Here is a 20,642-nt window from a genome sequence, read left to right as displayed (position 1 = left end):
CAAACGTGCAACTCCCAGGGGTCCCTTCACGTCCACGGAGCAGGGGGCTCAGCACCCGTCCTGGAGGGATCGGCCATCCCAAGCCCTGGGCAGTGGCAAGCCTGGTTCCATGTCATCCGTCCCAGCTTCTCCCTGCAACCCTCCCTGGGGAGGGCTCCCTTCCTCCTGCCTGGCCAACTGGTTCGTGAACTGGGTGCTGAACCTCCACCAGGAGGAAGAGGAGGGACAAGAGGAGCAGGACTGACCATGCAGGGACACAGCAGTGGGATGCAGGGATGGAAGAGGGACAATCTGGGGGAAACATGATTTTTTTTCCCCTCTTGGAAACATCATTTTGAGGCTGGATGACTGCATCCTGTGGGTGAAGTCCCAAGTCATTCCCTGGGCAATTTAACCCAAACCCCCCCCCAAACCAGACACAGAGCTGTTTGGTGAAGGGCTTTATTGGACAAAGTCGGCTCCAGGAGGAAGGGAGGAAAATCTCACCCCATTCCCATAGAACAGGGCTTGTTGGGTCTTGCTCCAGGCCTTGTTTGCCCTCCTGCAGGAGACTCCTGGTGCGGAGGGTTTCAGCACAGCAAAACCTCGCCATGTCTGGGCAGGGAACAAGGGCCCAGCGGGATCTGCCAGCACCCCTGTGCCATCAGGGCTCTCTGGGCAGGGCAGCAAAGAGGGCTCAAGCCCTCAGGGTCTAGGCCCCCCATCTCCCAGGCCTCCCTCACCCCCAGTGCCGGAGCTTGGCTCCGCTCTCCTTGGAGAGGCCCTCGGGCTTTGGTGCTGCCACAGAGAGGAGGTTCTCGGGCTCCAGGACAAACATGCCATAGAGGTTCCAGAGCAGCATGGCCAGGAGCGGCAGGAAGGTCATGCTGAAGCCAAAGGCACGGAAGGAGCGGCTGATGGCATAGGACAGCCAGAAAATCAACCTGGAGAGGACAGAGGGTGCGGGCTCAGTGGGGGCGATGCCATGGGGCCAGCACCAGCTTCGCCTGGGGGTTCTGACCAGGGAGGGTTTTCCATGCATGGCCACTGCAGGAAGCAGGGTGCAGATGAAGAACCCTCCCTGGTTGTGGCTGGCCAAGTGAGGCACTGCCAGAGCAGGAGTCGCACCAAGGGATGGCGTTTGCTGGCGCTGACAGAGCCTGGCGGCGCCCCAGGGTGAAGGAGCCACTTACCGGGAGATGGCAAAGAGCCCCGTGAGCAGCGGGATGAGCTTGAGGAGCTCCTGAGGGAGGTAGGTGGCTAGCACGGCCATGTTGAAGAAGTAGAGGATGAAGAGCTGGATGGACTGGGAGACGTAGGTGCGGTGGATCTCCACCTCCCGCTGCAGCTCCCCAAAGGGCTCCAGGGCAGAGGAGCAGAGGCGGGAGATGCCGCTGACAATCATCCCTGGGGGGCAGAGAGAGGGGCTGAGCGGGCGCCCAGAGGAGCTTCAGTGGGGCTAAGGAGCACTAGAGAGGGGAGGAAAACTCCACCTGCTGCACCTAGTGGGAGCCAGTGGAGCCGCAAAGAGCTTGGCCCCAGCTCTGATCCCCACAGTCCTGGGGCTCACATGGCCCAGAGCAGAGGCGAGAGGCTTGTACCCCAACCCCCTGGCTCACCCAGCACCACGGGGAAGGTGGCGAAGGTGGCGCAGCACAGCGTGTAGACCAGGCGGGCACTGACAGTGGGCAGCAGCGGAGCGTCGAAGGGCAGGAAGACATAGGCGCCGTAGATGAGGCAGGGGCAGAGGAGCAGGGCCCCCACCACTGAGGCCACGGCCTTGAGGTTATTGGAGCCACAGTCCCTGGCACACGGGCACTGTGGTGCCTCAGCCGGGGGCTTGGCCACGCGCCCCTCAAAGCCCAGGGGGTCCTGGTAGCGCGAGGGGCCAAGGGGGAGGAAGACCTGCTTGTGGTGGAGGCTGCTGGGTCTGTTGCTGGGGGGAATGTGGCCCCCCCTGCCTTCCTCCTGGGGCCATGGAGCGGGGTGCTGCTTCTGCTTGCAGGGACTCTGCTCGATGCACTGCGGGTCGATGGGCACAAAGACGTGGGCTGCCATCACGGGCAGCCCAGGGCCTTCCTCATCCTCTTCAGCCTCGGCTGGTGGGCAGGTGGGAGCAGCTTCCTCGGGGTCTTCACGGCCCCCCTCGGGACTCGAGCGCCTCTTTGCCTCTGCAGGCTCTGGCTGGCCCTGGGCGCTGTGCTGGCACCGGTCCCATGGCAGGGTGGCATCGGGGTCCTCTAGGTGTTCATCCGGGGCTGGTGGCACCTTGTCCAGGGCCACTTCCCCCAGCTCCAGCAAAGCCACCTCCTCGGGGGGCAGGACAGGGTCTGCGGCAGCCATGAGAGTGGCCAGGTCCGCACTGCTGCAGACTGCTGACACTCTGCTCCACTTGTGTTGAGAGGGGACGAGGTTTCTGTCTCTTCCACTTTCACCCTGCACCAGGAGTAAGGAGACAGACAAAAAACCATTGGAAATGAGAGGTTTGGGGCCACAGGGGCAAACTGGCACCCCTGGAGCCCCCAGCACCCACCTGTCTGTGCACTACAAGGAGAGAGCAGCACCTGGTATGCCCACACTCTGGGCCGTGGCAGAGGGATCAGGGACTGTCTGGGTGGGCCAGACGAGCTCTGGGGGTCTGGGTCTGGCTGGGAATGGCTTCCCCTGCCGGACAAACACCCCGGAGGTTCTGGCTGGGCACAGTCTGGTTACCCTGGAGCAGCTGGGTGATACAACCAGCTCTTCCACTGCTCTGTCTTGTGCCAGCGCCACCCAAGCCCCGGGGGAGAGGTGGCCTGGCTGTGCCTGGGAACCCAGCTAGAGCCGGGATGGGCCAGGTTTGCTGCCTCTTATAGCCGAGACTGATGTGAGGTGGGTGCAGGGGGCTGCCAGGTGCCCTTCACGGGGTGCAGGAGGCACGGGCAGAGCTCCTGCATTGTTTCCCTTTAGGGGATCCCTGTCTCTTTGCTCGTCTCGGGTGTTACCTCCACAATGAAAATCTCTCCCTCTGCCCTCTGTACACATTCGTCCCTGCATCCCCAGAAGGAGCCACAGGTGTGGGGAAACTGAGGCACGGAGCGGCACGAAGCTCCCTCCGAGATCCACACACGGAAGTGCCGCTATAGAGCAGCTTCCTGGGCCTCCCGCACGTCCAGCGCCCGCATCCCAACTTCCAGCCCCATTCCTAGCCCCAGTCCCAGCCCGAGCCCCGCTCGCGCACCGCCCCACGGCACCACCTCCCCTCGCTGCGGGACTCACTCGAGCAGAGGCGGGGGGCCATGGGGAGCTACGGGGCAGCTCTGCCGGGAGCCGACGGGAATTCCTGCGCTCTCTCGGCCGCCTCTGAACCTTAAACCTGTCGGACCAGCTCAGGTGGGGCGGGCGGAGGGTCCTCCCGGCCGGGCGAGGCTCTGCGCCCGCCCCTTCCCGGGTGTCCCCCCGGGGCTCCTGAAGTTCAATGAAATAACCGAACTGAAATAAAATATCTGCTTTGAGGTGGGTAATGTGCGTATGGTTTTGATACTCTTATCAGCCTGCATTTTTGGTGGTTTCGTCCCTGTGTTTTATGGATGTGGCTTGCTGGTGGGCTGGTCATTTATACCATGAGACAGCTTATAAACTAGCTTTTCATTTTATTGCCTTAAATGAGCTCAGTTTCAAACTCTACAGGTGATCACTAGAAAAATATGTTGTTTCTTTTCTGAGTTTTTAGCCACTTTCAAGATGTATACTCCAAAGTAAACATGTATAAGAAGCACAGCTGCACTTTGTAGGCATAATACAATAAAATAAAATCTTTAAGTGTCTTTGAACCAGTGTCCCTGTTTGTTTTACTCTAGTCCATCATGGGACCAATATTCCTTTACAAGAAATAGGATAATTTTAGAAGCCGAGTTTAAATGAGAAGCTCTCTGTTTAGAAAGGAGACATTGTCAGTCCTTGTTTAGGCATTCTTTATTCTGCGAGGGTGGGAGCTGGAAGTTGCTGCAAATCAAGCGCACTAAGGGGTAACACTAAATTTCTTCTTCTGGAAAGTAAAATTTACATGACCCCGCCTGTCTAATATATATTGCCCGCCCACCCAATGCATATTTATTTGTGTCACAAAATTTGTGGGTTTTTTCAATAAAAAATTATTTTTTATTTGTGTTTGCAATCTCACACAGCGCTTGAAACACGGAGTTCTCTTTTATTGAGCAGCTTCTCTTGTAGAAGTTACTTTTACAAAAGGCGAGAAGATTCATCCTGGAGACACTTAATTCAGTTTGAAGACACCCATGGGGGAGCCACTGGCAGGGGTTCCTGCTCCATTCCCCCTTTCTGATGCCTTAAAATCTATATTATAGAAGATTTTCGTATAGCTCATCAGTACATTTAGCTTGCTAAGTAGCTTTGTGCAGGATTTTTGGAAGAGCTGTTTGGCATTCTTTATTAAGAATTTCAACAAACAAGGGGCTTTAATGAGGCGAAGAGGTTTTCTATCTGTAAAATGTACTGAGAAACAGACACAACACCTGATACAAGCAATCCGAAGCTGCTCAGAAGCCTTGAAACCGTTCCAGAAAGTGTGATGCTATGCCAAAGACCAAGGAACAAGATGAGGAAGACAAGGATAAGGGGACCACCGACTCCAATTCGGGAGGCGTGTCTGAGGCGGGACGGGGGCGGTCCGATGAGAGGGGTGGGTTTGGGGATGGGTGTAACCGACGAGGTAACGGCCAAATATTGTAATTAAAACTGAATATTGTAATTAGATGGTAGTGTAGAGTTGTAACGCCAATGTATTCGGTATGCAACCTTTGTGAAATATTCCCGTGATGCCTTAAATACATATTATATAGATTTTGGTATAGCCCTTAGCAGTTTTAGTACCACTTTAGCTAAGTATCTTTGTGTTGAATTTCTGAAAATATTGTTTAACCTTCTTGTCAAGGATTCCAACAGATAAAGGCTTTTAGAGCATCTTGCCTGTAGAAGATGTGCTTAGAAAGAAAAGCCATAACAGCTTGATATAACGGAGTCAAAGCTATTCAGAGACCTCAGAAGCCTTGAAGTTGTTCCAAGAAGGGCAGAGATGATGACAAAGAGTGAGATCAGGATGAAGGAGTGGTCCTTTGCGACCTCTGACTCACATTCAAGAGGTGTGTAGAGGGTGGTACTGAGGGAGGGACAGTTTTAGAAGTGGATCTAACAGATGAGGTAGTCCAAATATTGTAATTAGACAACAGTATAACGTTGCATAAAGTTGTAACACATACGTAGTTCGGTGTGTGTACTTTGGAAATGATTCCTATGCACCCAGTGTAAATCAACGAGTGCTTTTTGCTTTCTAAAACTCAAAAAGAATCTTAGGTTTTTTTTGGCTTTTAGGCATCACCTCTGCATCCGGGCGTGCCGTAATAAACGACTGCTTTTTGCTTTCTAAAACTCAAAAATTCAGTCTAAAGAGAATTGTTTTCTGGCTTTTAGGCATCATCTACGCATGGGGCGTGCGTAATAAGATTTTTGACTTTTCTAACACTCAAAAAGAGCCTTAGAAAGTTGGGGGTTTTTTCGGCTTTTAGGGGTCCCCTCACTGCCGCCGCTGCCGCCCTGTGGTGCCAGCACTAAGTGCTGGCAAAGCGGCGGCCGCGTGTGTGTGTGCGCAAGTCCCGCGAGATGACGCCGCGTTGCCGCCATGTTTGCCAGCACTAAGTGCTGGCGCGGGCGCGAGCGCCAGCTCTCGCGAGGGTCGATCGCCCCCGCCCTGCCCGCCTGCCCGGCGCGGCGGGAAGTCTCGCGAGAGCGGCGCGGGGGGCAGGGGGCAGCCATGGCGGCCGAGCGGGGCCGGGGGCGGCGGCGGCGGCGGCGCGGGCGGTGCTGAGGGGGCCGCGGGGCCGGGCCGAGGGGCCGCGCCGAGGGGCCGCCGCGGGCGCCATGAGCCAGGGCGGCGGGGCCGCCGGCGAGAGCGGCGAGCCGGAGGCCAAGGTGCTGCACACCAAGCGGCTGTACCGGTGAGGAGAGGGGCGCGGGGGATCCAGAGGAGGCTGCGGAGGGTCAGCGCGGAGTAGGGCGGGGGGCACTGGGGGAACGGGGAGGGGTCTGGGGAAGGGAACCGGGGAGGGAGAACGGAGCTGGGCAGGGTCAGGTGGGCGTCTGGGGACTGGGGCGGGGGGATTTAGGGAGGATGGAAGGGAAGAAGGTGGGGGAGTTGTCAGGGAAGGGTTCGGGGGGGGGGGGAGGCTGGGGAAGGAGACTGCGGAATGGAGAGAACAGCGGGGATTAATGAGGCGGGGGGAGGAATCCAGAGGAGACCTGGGGAAACGGGGCGAGGGGGATCGGAGGCATGTTCAGGAAAGACGGGGGAAGAAGGTAGCGGGATTTAGAGAAAGATTAAAGTGAAGAACTTGGGCGGGGAATCCAGGGAAAGCGTGCAGTGCCAAGGGAAAGGAGAAGGGGAAGGTTTAGGGAAGACTGGGGAGCAGGGAAGGGGAATAAGGAGGTTGTGTGGGATCCAGAGCAACAAATGGGGGGAACAGTGGTGAAAAGGGGCCTGGGGGCTCCAGGGGAGATGGGTGAAACCAAGGGGCACAGGGGGATTCAGGCAAAGTAGGAGAATGGAGAGACGGGGAAGGAGACAGGTGGGAGAGTAAGAAGGGGGTCATGGGAAAGAGGATGGGTCACACATGGGGGATGGAGAAAGGAGTTCTGTGGGATTCAGGGAGGTGGGGTGGGAGATGGTGGGGGCTGAAGGGAGAGGAGGTGTTGAGATACAGTGGAATGAGGGTGAGATGTGTGGTCATCCAGGGAGAGGGGGGCTTTAGATGGTGTCCCTGACTTTGGCAGTAGGCAGGGATTATGTGGTAAGTGCTGGAGAAGAGGGTGGGATGAGCAGGAGCCTGAGCCAGAGCACTTTGGTGCTGTCTGGAGGGCAAGACTGCTCCAGCTGCAGATCTTTCCAATAAAACACTCCCTGGGACTCTGCTCCTGTATCCCCACACTGTGCATTGGAAATGGCATCAGAGGACAAGACTGGGGCAATCGTGCTAGCCTCGGTGAGCCCAACCCCCGATGGGATGAGGTGTCCCATGGGATGAGGGTGTCCTGCTGTCAGCCCCGAACTGCCTCTGCTCCACTCATGCCTTATGTTGTGAGGGTGACCCAGAAATTGCCCTCTTCTGGCTCCAGCTCTCTGTCAGTACAGCAGACCCGTGGTGGAGTTCCAGCAGAAACAGTGGGTTTCAAAGATGAGCCAAGTGATGAAGACAAGACATGGATTTTACATTGGGGTCTGTTTCTTTTTGTCTTGGTGACATTGGCCATGTCCTTTCACCTCGTGGAACCTCACTGCCCTCCTGCAGCAGGGCAGGCTTTGCCTCCTGCTGGGGCCTCTGGCAGGGTCCATGCCCAGGAATACCAGGCAGTAACTGCAGGTTTGAGTGTTGGTTACTGGAATTTCTCTGTTTCCATCATGTGTTCGGTGCAAACACTTTCCTGCACTTTGAAGGTGCAGTGGCTGCATTTCTTGGCACTGGAATGGCCTGTGACCAGATGAGGGATTGTCATCCAGACAAGAAGGGTTGCTTCTGTTTGAATTTTTATGGCAGAATAAGATGTGTGGTTGCTTTGGAGCATTTTTATAGCAGAAAAAGAAACCCCATCTCCTGCAGGGACGGCTCTTCTTTAGCTGGGAGGAAGGAAGCATTGTGATTTCAGTGCAGAATTTATAGTACCTGCAGTGGCCACAAATTTCCTTCTCCATAGCTGAGAGCTCTGTGAGCAAGTTCCCACCTCAACAGTCTCCTGTCAGTCCTTCTGTTTGAGCCTGGACTGGGGTTGGGTAAGGCAGGACCTTCCTGCCCTGGGAGAGGCCCGTTGGGTTGTGTGGTCAGTGTGGTCTCTGGGAACTCGTGGCTGTCGCATCAAGCGGCGCCTTTGAGTCACAGGTGTGAATTGTCACAGTCCCAGCTCTGCACTGTGATCCCGTGGGATCAGTGTTGTGTTTGCCTGTGGGAGTTGAGTTCAGGTCCCCACGGTCCTTGGCAGCATGCTTGAGTGTCCTTTCGGAGAGGAGGGTGTCCGTTGCTCTTATAGGGTGCTCCTAGATCTTTTCCAAATCTTCCTGTATTGATAGTTCCCAAGTTTCACCTTGGAATGTGGCAACTGGATTATCCTGGGTGTACTCTTTTACAATGCATGCTGTAGCTTTGGGTGACCAGGTTTATTTGACAGGTTTCTAGGTAACCATTAGCTTGTGTACTTGGTGTTACTCTTCCTGTCTAGAGCCTGTTCCGGGCACTGTAATTTGTGACTGACACGTGCCAGAGCAGAGATGAACGGCTGCAGGTCTTTTCCCTGAGGAATGTCTTATTCCTCAGAGGCTGTGGCTCTTAGTGATGTATTAAATAAAGAAACAGAGAGGGGACAAATAATTCTGCCTGCTGTTCTGCCCCATCCCAGACTGTTAATGGCACAGAGGGAAGGGGACAGATCGGTGTCTGCGTGTCTGGAGAGGACTTGGCACTGGCCTGTTTCCACCCTGCCTGGCTCCATGTGCTGTACTTGATTCTTTTAATAGACTGGCATCTGATTTGCCTCCTCTGTGGCTCTGATGTGCTGTCTGAAAGCAGCGTTTAAACCCAGCAGGTAGAAAAATGGGTCCTGGGACAGGATTTGGCCTCTTAACTGCCAAGTAAAGTTCAGCCCATGGTCTCAGGCCAGTCCAGGCACAGATGCTGAAGGGCATTTTTACCAGTGCGTGGTCCATAGGGCCTGCATTGCTGTTTTCCAGCATTTCTGCAGTGAGGCTGGTTCCTGTACCTTTTGTCCTCACTGAGTCCCTTTTCCTCTGCACTTCAGATCCTGACAGGTCATCACCAGCTGTCAGAGATTCTGCTTTGCTCCTGCTTCCTCCTCTTCAAGCAGCACCACGAGGCCCGTGTGGACAAGTCTACGTTTTAGTGTGGGGCCTGTCTTAGGGCTCAGGAACCACATCCCGGCCTGTAAACCTTGCTGCTCTCCAGTCACCAACTCCCTCTTCCTTTACAAACCCTGGAAGAACAGCAGAGGCACCGAGTGTCTGCATGTGCCCATCCTGGGCTGTTGTAGGAAACAAGGTTGTACAGGAGATGCCCTCCGGGCCACCTTGAGGGGAAAGTGAAATACCTTTCAGTGTCCCTGATCAGCCCATCCCTGGAAGGAAACTTTTCTCTACTTCTAATTTGGCAGGGCTTTGAGTCCTGGTGCATATAAGTAAGCTTTCCTTCATGGCTCGATCACATTTCTTGCCCATGGATACTGTTGGCAGGTCAATAGCTGTCTGTTTGCTGGTCACTGGGAAGGGGGTCTGGCAACTGCTCTTCGAGAAATTCCTGCCATTTCAGCAGTGTTGTGCTGCATTTCTGACACTGCTGAACTCAGGGGGATTCTTAGACGAAGTTTTGTGACCCTTCCTTAGGATATAAAAAAATCAGAGCCTTATTTGGCTGTGAGAGAACTTGGACTGTGTGCCCATAAGGGAGTTTGAGTGGAATAAATGTCAGGAGAAGGAGACAGTGTTGAGGCTCCAAATACAGTTAACTTGCACGTGAAGGTTTGGACACTGGTGCTCACACCTGTGAATGTGGTTTTACAGCTGCTTTGAAGAGGTGGAGTCTGCCCATATCGGAAAGCAACAACTGTAGTTTTCCTATAGTTCTCCCTGGGAATCAAATGAACCAGCAGTTCCCCTTTCCCCTGGTCACCCTCCTGCACAGGAAGCCAGTCAGCTCCTGGTGCGCTGGGAGGGGCTCTGAGAGCCGCAGCCAGGACAGCAGTCCCAGGCTGCAGTGAGGAGATGTGCCTGGCCTGTGCTTTGTGGGGAAACTAAACTGGAGGAGGCTTGTTAGTGTGCCCCCACCCCACTACGAGCTTGTCTGGATGCTGCATACTCAGTGCCTGTTACCCGTCAACCAAAATATTTTTTATTCACTTCCTTGCTGTTGAAGGTATTGGGCTGTCAGAGGTTGCAAAGGCCCTTCAGGCCGTGTGAGAAAGAGGTCAGTGAGCAGGAGGGGCTGGATGTTGAGGATGTAGCAGGATTTTGTGTGTGATTCTTACTCCCTCCTTGGTTTTCTTCATGATTATTCAGGAAGAAGTTTGTTCAACCCTGTGGTGTTTTGATCTCTCAAGACGTTGCATAAGGCACTCCTGTTCCCCATGCTTCCTTCTTCTGTCAGGTTCTGTGGTTACTGAAATGACATTTCCAGTTACCTTGGGTGAGAGGCTTCTTGTGGCATGGCAGGAGATGGGACATTTCCTCTGCGAGCTCTGGAATGTCCTGTTTTTTTTTCAGGGAGGTTCCTTTTGTTGTCGTGGGTTTGTGAAGGAAGATTGACTTTGCTGGGAAGGGGCTGGCATAGAAAACTATCAGTTACTTTGCAGTAATATCTGTAGTTTTCAAGGAAGTGGTGGTGGTTTCAGTCTCCCCAGCACATGGGCTCGCAGGCTGTGGCTTATTTTGACCCCGTGCTCCATCTGGCCATCAGTGCACTAGCAGCAGGTTCAGTCACAACGTGGTGCTGCAAGTGTGACGGGGCAGTTCCCGTTGAGCAGGCATGGAGGTTTTGGGAGGGGGAGCAGTCTGGCCACAGCACCTCAGGAGTTTGCTCTGATGCTGCCCCGTTCTGTGTTTGACAAGCACATCACGGCTTCTTCAGCTCCTTGTTCCAACAGCTCTCAGGCTGTGATGGGCTCAGCTCAGGTGTGGGGCAAACAAGGAATGACAATGGGCCAAGGGGGAGAACAAGGATTGGTGGAATTTGTGGCTTGAGGGATGGCTTGCTTAAAGAGGAGCGTGTAGAGTCAACAGCTGGGAAGAGTTGACTTCAGGAGTTCTGCCCCTTGGATAGAGGCAGAGCACAGGCAGAGGTTGGAGGTGACTTCTTGTGTCACAAGGGTTGACGGTCGATTGTGCTTTATCGAGCGGTCCATGAGCTATTGATGAGGTTCTTTCTGTCAGCACTAATGCTGCTGAAAGTCCCTGGGACCATTTCACTGCAGCATTTGGAATGGTCTGATTTGTTCACAACTTACAAACTTTTGAGTGCTTGAGTTTTGCACGTGGTTTGGGATTCCTCCTCCAAGAGGAAAGTCTTGGGCAGTGATTCACAGAAGTATTTCTGCATGACTCCAAACTTTTTGAGGTTGCTTGCTCTCTCTTAGCTGGCTTTGGGGGGGAAAAAACCTCAAAACAAATTTCCTCTTTTGGGCTGGGTTTGAATATCTCTGTTACCTATCACTGAGACTTCTTTAAGGGTTTTAGCCAGTGAATCCTTGTAGCGAAGACAGGGAAGTTTTGGGAAATGAGTGATTTGACTTGCCTCCCTTCATAGGCAAGTTGGTAAGGAAGCAGGAATTGGTGGAGGTTTGATTCTTCCTATCAAAATAGTGATTGTTAGCATTCAGTCAGTTGTTTTAATCACACAGTGACTATGGTGTGGTGGTACAGGGTGGTGTGCTGACAGTGGAACTAACTTGGACACCCCAGTGATCCCAGCTCACCCACTGTCCTGAAACTCTTGGTTCTGTGTTCCCATGCAGGGCAGTGGTTGAGGCCGTGCATCGACTGGATCTCATCCTTGGCAATAAGGCAGCGTATCAGGACGTGTTCAAGCCAGAGAACATCAGCTTGAGGAACAAGTAAGTTGGGCAGGATACTTGTGTTTTGTGTTTGGCTGGGGAAAATCCGTGTGAAGCAACATGTGGAGCTGTCGAATCTGGAGTTTCTCAGTGTATTTGGTTTGTTGTGTGCCTCTTGACCTGGGATTCCTCCAGATTTTGGAAGCAGAGGCTGGATTTCAGACCTGCATTTGATCAGCATTAACCCCACAGTCTGTAGCTGGATGCTTTCCTGGGTGTCACTGATAGAAATAAATTGTGTTTGTGTTGACTGGTTCCTTCCTTGTAATAAAAACTGCGGGGCAGAAACTTTTTACTTATGTGTGACATCTTTTATCAGGTTTGGGGGGTGCAAAGCAGAGAGGATTATTCTTACTCATTTTTTAAGCTGTCAAGCCAATTCTTATCATTACTGCACTTTAGGAAGTCACTGTTGGCCAGCCGAGCCCAGAGTACTGGTTTGGGTGTACAGCTTTTCCAGGTGCTCTTTTGTGGGAGTGATCCAGGCTGTATCATCACCACATGTCCTAGCTTAGCTATCGTAATGGATTCGGATGCTTCTGTAGTGGATTCGGATGCTTCTGTAGTGGATTCCATGCTTCTGTAGTGGATTCCATGCTTCTGTAGTGGATTCCATGCTTCTGTAGTGGCAGCTGTGCTTGAGGCTGCAGCAGCTCACTGTGAATGCTCTGCTGTCTGTCCCAGGCTGCGGGAGCTGTGCGTGAAGCTGATGTTCCTGCATCCAGTGGATTATGGAAGAAAAGCAGAAGAACTGCTCTGGAGAAAAGTTTACTATGAAGTTATCCAGCTCATTAAAACAAATAAAAAGGCAGGTATCTATGGCTCTGGCATGAGAAGGTCCGTGGTTGCGCAGTGAATAAGGCCAAGTTGAAAGCTTCATCTGCTTGGAGAAGTTGTGGTCTGAGTCCAGGGCGGGAAGCTGAGGGCTCCCGAATTATTATGGAGCTTCCCTGTGCCTTTAGCAGTGGGCAGGTAAGTGCTAACAGGCTGCTGAGAGAGCTGCCATCGCAGAGGGCTTTTCAACAGAATTCGCTGATTTTTTTGTGTTCCCCACTTCATGTGTCTCCCCACTGGAGACAGATCTCTCCATGTAGAGCAGTGGTTTTAAGAGGCTTCATCAGTAGTTCTGATTGTTTTTATGAGAGTTGATCACTGGAAGGTCCTCACAGTGTTCCGATGCTGTGAGCTCTCCTGGTCATCCAGGGGTCAGGGCATATTTAAGGTGCTCTAACCAGGCAGCTTGATTTTATTTGTTGTTGCAAGTATTTCTCCTTGATGTTGACCCTTAGTAAACACCACTAGGGGCAACAGTGTTGAGCAGGAGGTACAGAGCTGTGCAAAACCGCTTAACAGCTGAGCTACCCACTGTCTTGCTTCCTAGACTGCATTAACGTGCTCCTTTTCCTTCTCGCAGCACATCCACAGCCGCAGCACTCTGGAGTGCGCGTACCGGACTCACCTGGTGGCTGGCATAGGGTTTTACCAGCACCTCCTGCTCTACATCCAGTCTCACTACCAGCTGGAGCTGCAGTGCTGCATCGACTGGACGCACGTGACGGACCCTCTCATAGGTTTGTGCTCGTGGGCTTGTGGGCAGGGCTGAATCCCAGACAGGTGGCCTCACCTTGCACGAGTCCATCTTTGTTTTAGCATTCAAGGGATTATTAGCAAGTTATCTGCCTAGAACAGATTGTCCTGCTTTCTTCTCTATGGCACTTCTTTTTATAATACTATATTAGGGAAGAAAGAAGGGTTTCTAGCAGAAAAAAGTGTTAGAAAATTATGTAGTAAGTGTCTGATGATGGCAGATTTTTATGGAAAATTGAAGAGCTCTGCTGACTGTACAGAATGTTTTTAAAAGCTTAATTAAAACAGACAGAGGAATAGGTTCTTGAAATCAACACATTTCTTTCAGTACATCCTAGTCACTGTAAGACACTGTTCCTCTTCTTGGTCCCTCTTCTGTCTGTGCTCTCTTCACTGTGTGGCTTTAAAACCACTATTGGGTATTGGACAGGAGGGTCCTGTAGCTCATGTCAGCTGGCTCAGGTGATCTCTGTGCATGCCCTTGGGTGCAGGGGAATCTGAGGTATTGTACCTGTTAGGGGAGGAAGGATAAGAGTGTTTACAGTCCTGAAGCAGCTCAAGGCCGCCTGTGCATTCACATCCTCAGTTGCCTTGTAGTGGTCTGTGTCCATTTGCCTTTGGTTGTGCTTGGTGGCCTCAAGGCTCATGTGTCTGTTTGGGTGGGTCGGGGTGAGAAATGGAACCTCCATGTGTTTTGTGAACTGTATTAGCAAGGGTTTAACTGATACGCTTAAGCTGGCAGGGGGTAGGAAGGCAGCACCTGGCTGAGAAAAGTTAGTGTGTCTTTAGCAAAAGAAGGATTTTAGGTGCTGAGATCCTACTGTTAGTTCTGGGACATGATGGTATCACTATCAGCTTTGAAATGTTGGTTTACAAGGCAGATGTTCCTGGCAACTGTTGCTTTGAGAAATGTATCTCAGTACTGCAGAATTAATAAATCCTCAAAGTGCACATTCCAGGTGGGTTTGTACCCTGAGGGATGATTGCATGTGAAAAGCTCCCCTTGTTCAAGTTTCTTGGTGTGTTTGGACTCTTTAATTAGAAGGATGTGGCAGGTGGGCATGTAACTGGAGAATAGAGATGGAACCCTGCCTATCCAGAAGTGATGGATGTGAAAGGATCCGGTATGAACCACAGACTGGGGTGGGCACAACTCGATGGTTGTGTGAATGGGAGCAAGAGGATTCAGAGCAAAAAAAGGGAGAGTAGGTCCAACAGCACACGTGGACGCAGATTTAAGGCTGTGTATTTTTTAAAATACCACTCATACAACACCTGTTGGTAAGTGGGAACAGCTCCTCACTGCAGTCTCCAGATTTCATTTTGACCCTTTTAACCTCAGCCAGGGGGGAGGCAGAGTAAGGACTGGATCAGTCTTAAAAATCTTCTTTGGGATTCCTGCATGAGGGAACTTTCTCCTCCAGAAGGTGGGAGTCTTTGGCAGCAGGAAGACTGAACCCAGCCTCAGCCTGTGCTGTGGGTGGCCCGGTGGACACTCTCCGGGGAGGAGGCGCAGGCGCAGCAGCCTTTGCCTCCTGATCTGTGGCCGAACTGTGGCCACGCTGGCTGGGTGGAGGTGGGACATGCCCTTCCCAGGAACTGAGTCACGTTTGATGACTTCAGTTAGTTCAGATCAGCTGGCTGCAGCCTTCCCCTGTTGCTTTTGACACTTTCCACTGCCTGAACTGCCTTTTCTTTGTAAGTTTAGTATAGAATAGACAAGGCTATTTCAGTTGGAAGGGATCTACAACAATTTTCTGGTCTAACTGCCTGAGCAACTCAGGGCTGACCAGGAGTTAAAGCATGTTGTCAGGGACATTGTCCAAATGCCTCTTAAACACTGACAGGCCTAGGGCATTAACCAGATCTCTAGGAAGCCCATTCCAGGGTGTGACCACCCTCTTGGTAAAGAGAGGCTTCCTTATGTTCAGTCTAAACCTTTCTTGATGCAGCTTTGAACCATTCCCATGCATCCTATCATTGGATGCCAGGGAGAAGAGACTGACACCTTCACCTCTTCAGGAAGCTCCAGAGAGTGATGAGGTCTCCCCCAGCCTCTTCTTCTCCAACCTAGAGAAGCCCGGAGCTGATGGCCACTCCTCCCAGGGTGTGCCTTCCAGCCCTGTCACCAGCTTGGTTCCCTCCTGGATGCAAAGGCAGCATTGTCCAGAGGCAGTTCTCTCTAACTGACTCCAGCTGCCCTGTCCACAGCACAGATTTCTGTCCTGAATTTTCCTTCTTTTACTTCTCTTTTGGTTGGCCAGTGCTAAGTCTAGATCTTGGTCTTGAGACAATGAATTTATTTCCATCTTCCGTGTTGGGAAGGGTCTGTCCCCGTTGTGTGCTGCTGCCCAGTGCCAGTGCACAGAGTTTGTTTGGCTTCCAGGGATATGTACCCGCTCCCATCCAAAGGCCTCATTAGCCATGCTAATGAAATCAACTTTAGTAGCTTGTGTTCAGTCCTGTATTGACATGATCATATGATCCTGTAGACAGGAATTGGCCTTTGTCCTCTTATCTGAGGGCAGATGGAGCCAGGTCACTGCAGCAGACCTTGTAGACAAGGTGACATCATTTATTTCTGTGACTGTTGGTGATGTGGTCACACACACCGCTCCGGTCAGCAGGGTGTCCAAGGCAGGTGGGTGAGCAGCAGTGTCTGTGAGTATTTTCTCTGTTTATTTTCCATGTTTTGACAACAAGAGTGACCCAGGGCTGCTCTATAAGGTGCCCCAGACAGCAGTCAGCAGTGGGGTCTGACTGTGGGGGCTTTGATTTGGGTGTCTTGGGCAGAGGCATGGGTGGCTCCTGTGTCTTCCCAGCAGCCTCCACCCGGTGCTGTAAGTGATTTCACGTTTACTTGTAGGCTGCAAGAAGCCCGTGTCTGCATCGGAGAAGGAGATGGAGTGGGCACAGATGGCATGTCACCGATGTCTAGTTTACCTGGGAGATCTAGGTAAGAACAGCATTGCCTCTCAGGGCAGCCTTTGAAACATGAAAAAGATGGTGCCTGTACCATGCAAGGCCATCACTGTTAGGCACCAGTTGAGGTTACTTGCAGATTCTGTTTCCCTCTGACCCCTTTGTCACAGGATAAGCTGAAATCCTCATGGCTGAACTGCTGTGAGTTGCAGGAGCTTTGGTTTTTGGCAGGTAGATGAGGAGTTTGCTGCTGATAACCAGCTGTGAGTGTGTAAAAATGGAAGCCTTTTCTTTTATTTATGTGGTTTGGACAGTGTAAAGGAAACTCAAAGCAAGTTGACTGCTCAGTTCTGACTTGCTTTATGGAGCCACTGCCATCAGCACCAGTGGGACAGAAAATCAGATTTAAGCAATATTGTGCATCAGTCCAGAGTTTTGCTACTGCAAGGCCCCAGGTTTTTTGTCATTGTGCCTGGCTGTGTGTCATGCTTTTTATAGCAGGCATGTCTGTCCCACAGTGACGCCCTCCTGAAGTGTGTGGTGTGTCAGCTTCTTGATTGTGAACATGTGGGAGTGAGCATGTACTGTGTGGAAAGCAGCTCTTGAAAGTGCGGCGTGGGTACGTGTGTCTGACACTCTGCAGCCTCCAAGCTGGTGAAAGCTGTTTGGGATTATCATTGTGCATGAATCAGCCTGAAAATGGCATTGCAAATAAATGTCTTGTGGGGTAGTAAGAATGACTTACCTGAGTGGTGGGAGAGAAACATGTTCACCTCTTCACAGTGCTGTCACCTAAGGTTTTCAAAATGCCTATGTTTTTCAAAAAACAGGAAAAAAAAAAAAAGAAAAAAATTAATAAAGTCCAGTCTAGCCACAGCCAGATATTTTATTAAGTCAGCTGACTTGACTTAGATTTCACACTCTGCTGTAGTAGAATATAGTCTGAGGTATTGGAAAATAGAGCACAACTCTGAGTTACTTCAAGGATAGATGAATAACACATGGAGCAGAACATCTTCGCTTTGCTCACGTGCTGCTGCAAGTGCGGAGGGCCTCCCCCGGAAGGGGCAGAGCTTGTGGTGTGAGCAGGTACAAAAAACTTCAGACGGGCCTGGCAAACCCTGTGTGTTGTGTTTGCCAAGAACAGTTCTTTGATGGATTTGTTGATTTGGCCAGTATGTCAATTATTGTCATGTCTTTAATCTGTAGGGAAACTGTGCTGCGCTGCAGTGGGGAAGAGCAGGTGCTGCCTTCAGGTTTCTGATGTGCGGTGTGTGGTTTCCTTTCAGCTCGCTACCAGAATGAGCTGGCAGGTGTGGACACGGAGCTGCTGGCGGAGCGGTTTTACTATCAAGCCCTTTCTGTTGCACCACAAATTGGTGAGTGACTTACCATGAATTTTTAGTTGTTAAAACAGTGTTGCCACAACCTGAAAACAATGTGGTACTGCACCGGTCAGGTTTATGTCCTGCAGCTGGGAGAGGAGTGGTTTCATCCTCTGGCTAGGATTGCTTCCTTTGAGAACCTCTCTTGCTGGCAAGACAAAGAGAGGAGTTAAAGCCAGGGCGCTCCTTGTCAGTGACTTCACCTTACTCATCTGAGAACCTCTGAGAAGCTCAGACTTCCCTGAGTGTGGTGACATTGTGCCTGTCGACTGAGGGCAGATCCAGCTCTCCACTGCCAGGAGCAGAGCATTATTGGTCACGTCCCACGTTTTACACCTGCAAAAAAAATCTATTGTGCTGTTTCCTCCTTCAGAAGTGCCTCCTTCTGGGAACACATTGGCACTGGAGTGGAGGGCCTGTCTTACCTTAAAGTATGCATTTCCAGCCAAGTGTTCTCTCCGTGCTGTCTTTGAGCTGTTTTGATAGGCTGGTCTCAAATAAGTGACAATAATTTCTGCACCACAGTAAGCTGGAGCAGAGCTCTCAGATGCTGATAAGGTGATGTCTGTGTTGAGAAATACGGAGTCAAGGCTGCGGCATTGTTAATACAGAGGAGGAGGCATTGTTTGCTCTGCTCTCTTATGTAGATAACTGGCAGAAGGTGGGGAGTATCTAAAAGCTCTGTAAAGCAGAAAACAAAGCCTGGATGGCAGAAGGATTTAGTCCAGACCTTTGTACTGCAGCTTTACTACTGTTTGTGTCTCCTGGCTTTCTTCCTGTGTGGAAACGTAGTGAGGGGGAAAGGATCTACTTTTCATCAGGGCTATTGGAGAATTCCATGTGAATTCCATTGCCCTTCTCCTTCCTGACAGGAATGCCCTTCAACCAGCTGGGGACATTGGCAGGCAGCAAATACTACAATGTGGAAGCAACCTACTGCTACTTACGCTGGTGAGTGCCTGTGGGTCTGGGCGTCCTGGGCTGTGGAGCAGTGTGCTGCTGCTGCAGATGCTGGATCCTCTTTGCCTTCACTTTGGACTTGGGACTGTTTTCAGCAGATTAATTACAGGGGAAGGGAAAGAGATGGGTTTAGATCACCCTTGAGCAGGGCTGGTAATGAGAGCAAACCTCAGTCAAACCAAACCATTGTGCTGGTCACTAAACTTCTGTGCAGGGCTGCACCTGGAGGGCTTCACCTGAGCCCTCTCCTTAGCTGGAGAGCCAGGCAGGAAGGGGTGTGGAGGTACTGAGGGAGGCACCCTGCCAAGTGAGGTGGGTGGAATTCAGTTACCTGAACCTGGCCTGAAGGCACCGATATGAGGTGTGTAAGCCGGGCAGGTGGGAGCTGTGGGGCAGCTAAAGTCGGGTTTGCAGCTGTCAGTGGGAGTTAAGTTGCCCAGTGTGTGCCGACAGCAGCACTTGGTACCTGTCCTTGTGCCTCAATGCCTGAGTAACTTGCTAGTGAGTTAAAGACATGAAATGTGAGCAGCCTTGTAGCAAAGTAACTTCTGCTGTGTCTTCTTTTGTGTCTCAGCATCCAGTCTGAAGTGTCCTTCGAAGGTGCCTATGGGAACCTGAAGCGGCTGTATGACAAAGCAGCCAAGATGTATCACCAGCTGAAGAAATGTGAAACCAGGAAGTTGTCTCCAAGCAAGAAACGGTAAGAAGGGAAAGAAAAGGAGAGGGTTGCAGGCTGAGGGTTTGCAGTGTCATCCTCTGGGTTGAGAGTAGTGTCTTTGTGGGAAGTGGAACCAGTAGATGGGCCATTTGATGCGGTGACTGCTCCCAGAATTTCAAGAGCCCCACTCTAGATCCCATTCTTGATGTCTCAGGTCATAATTTCAGGAAAAAAGCTAAATGCCAGGTTTAGTTTGAGATGAGAGGTTTTTTTCACTCTCCCCTGGAGTTGGGGCCTGTTTATAAGGGTTGGGGCGTATTGGTGAAAGTTGGCAGTGTATAAACTGTCTTCTTTCCCTCCACTTTCATCAGAATGCAGCTTTCAGTTGAGACCTGGTTTACCTGTTAACAGAGCTCTGTGAGACCAGACCATCTCTGACGAGGCACCTGCTTTACAGTGTTTTCTCTTCCATCTCTTTAGAGGCAAAGACATTAAGAGGTTGCTGGTGAGCTTCATGTACCTGCAGAGTCTTTTGCAGCCAAAGAGCAGGTAAGGTTATGGCAGATTACATCTTCTGTTGATAACTGACAGTAGCAGGCACTTGGAATTGTTATTCCCTGTCGGATAATGGTGCCTGTGCTGAGGCTTTCTGCCAAAAGATCCAAGACTTTAGACTATTTGTACAGGGTAGGCTGCAATACCAAAGGGTTGATTACTTTGTCTAAATCGAGCCAGCACTCAGTAAGTGTTGAACTCCTGAGCCTCGCAGCTGTCTCTGTGCTGTACTGTGCCTTTGGTGTTTGCTTACCTTGTGCAGTCATCAAATGCTATTTCCTGGCAAGCCCTGGATTTGGGCTGATGGGACAGCAAAGAGTCACCATCCACACATGTGCAGGGCTGTTCACTGCACTTGGAAATCTGTAACCAAACACCTTGTTCAAAGAAACAAACAGCAAAACCTGGTTGTTAGCTGTGTGATTTTTGTTTTTTTTGGGTTTTTTTCCTTGGATTTTCTCTGACTCTGCTGGAGGTTTTCAGGTGATTGTAAATTAACCTCTAACTGCTTGAAATAGAGCAGGTATTTTAAAGGGCTTAGACACAGGCTGCACCTAAAGTCATTGTGGAATGGTTTAGGTTCAAAGGGACCCTGTGGGGGTCCAGTTCTCCTCCAGAGTAGTGTTCACTGTGCAGGTAGATACAGATGTGAAGTCAGATGAGGTTGCTCAGAGCTTCATCCTGCTGAGTTTTGACTGGATCCAAGGACAGAGATCCCACGCCTCTCTGGTCCCTTTTTCAGTGTTTGACCACCTTCACCACAGAATTTTTTTCTCCTTGCATCTAGTCTCATATTCCTTTTCTGCAGTGTGTACCCATCACTTCCTTTCCTTTTGTTGTACACCACTGAGGAGAGTCTTTCTTGGTCCTCTGTAAACACCTCTTTGGCATCTGGAAGCAGAAGACAGTACCCCTGAGCCTTCTGTCCTTCAGGCTGA

At 51.4% G+C, this 20,642-nt stretch overlaps 2 protein-coding genes across 2 annotated transcripts in view; one reads left to right on the top strand and one right to left on the bottom strand.

Moving 5' to 3' along the window:
• Nucleotides 1–443: 443 nt before the first annotated feature.
• On the bottom strand, nt 444–3,287 carry TMEM79 (transmembrane protein 79). Its single transcript, XM_027742494.2, has 4 exons — nt 3,238–3,287; nt 1,599–2,415; nt 1,173–1,386; nt 444–923 (listed from the first exon to the last, which is right to left on the bottom strand). Exons 2-4 carry the CDS (start codon nt 2,320–2,322, stop codon nt 719–721), a joined length of 1,143 nt encoding a protein of 380 aa, XP_027598295.2. The 5' UTR covers nt 2,323–2,415; nt 3,238–3,287; the 3' UTR covers nt 444–718.
• A 2,591-nt stretch (nt 3,288–5,878) lies between these two features.
• SMG5 (SMG5 nonsense mediated mRNA decay factor) overlaps nt 5,879–20,642 on the top strand; it is a 30,930-nt gene continuing 16,166 nt past the window's right edge. The window contains exons 1-9 of the mRNA XM_027742471.2: nt 5,879–5,972; nt 11,539–11,637; nt 12,322–12,445; nt 13,052–13,208; nt 16,091–16,180; nt 17,436–17,525; nt 18,404–18,482; nt 19,066–19,191; nt 19,630–19,698. Coding sequence (XP_027598272.1) covers nt 5,896–5,972; nt 11,539–11,637; nt 12,322–12,445; nt 13,052–13,208; nt 16,091–16,180; nt 17,436–17,525; nt 18,404–18,482; nt 19,066–19,191; nt 19,630–19,698 — 911 coding nt within the window. The 5' untranslated portion in view covers nt 5,879–5,895. The remainder of the gene's footprint in view (nt 5,973–11,538; nt 11,638–12,321; nt 12,446–13,051; nt 13,209–16,090; nt 16,181–17,435; nt 17,526–18,403; nt 18,483–19,065; nt 19,192–19,629; nt 19,699–20,642) is intronic.

This window comes from Pipra filicauda, unplaced genomic scaffold (genome assembly GCF_003945595.2).
Source record: "Pipra filicauda isolate LSUMZ 115617 unplaced genomic scaffold, ASM394559v2 scaffold453_size531900_pilon, whole genome shotgun sequence".
Taxonomy (NCBI): Eukaryota; Metazoa; Chordata; class Aves; order Passeriformes; family Pipridae; genus Pipra; species Pipra filicauda.
The sequence above is the reverse complement of the archived record's forward strand: the minus strand, read 5'-3'. Positions and strand labels throughout refer to the sequence as shown.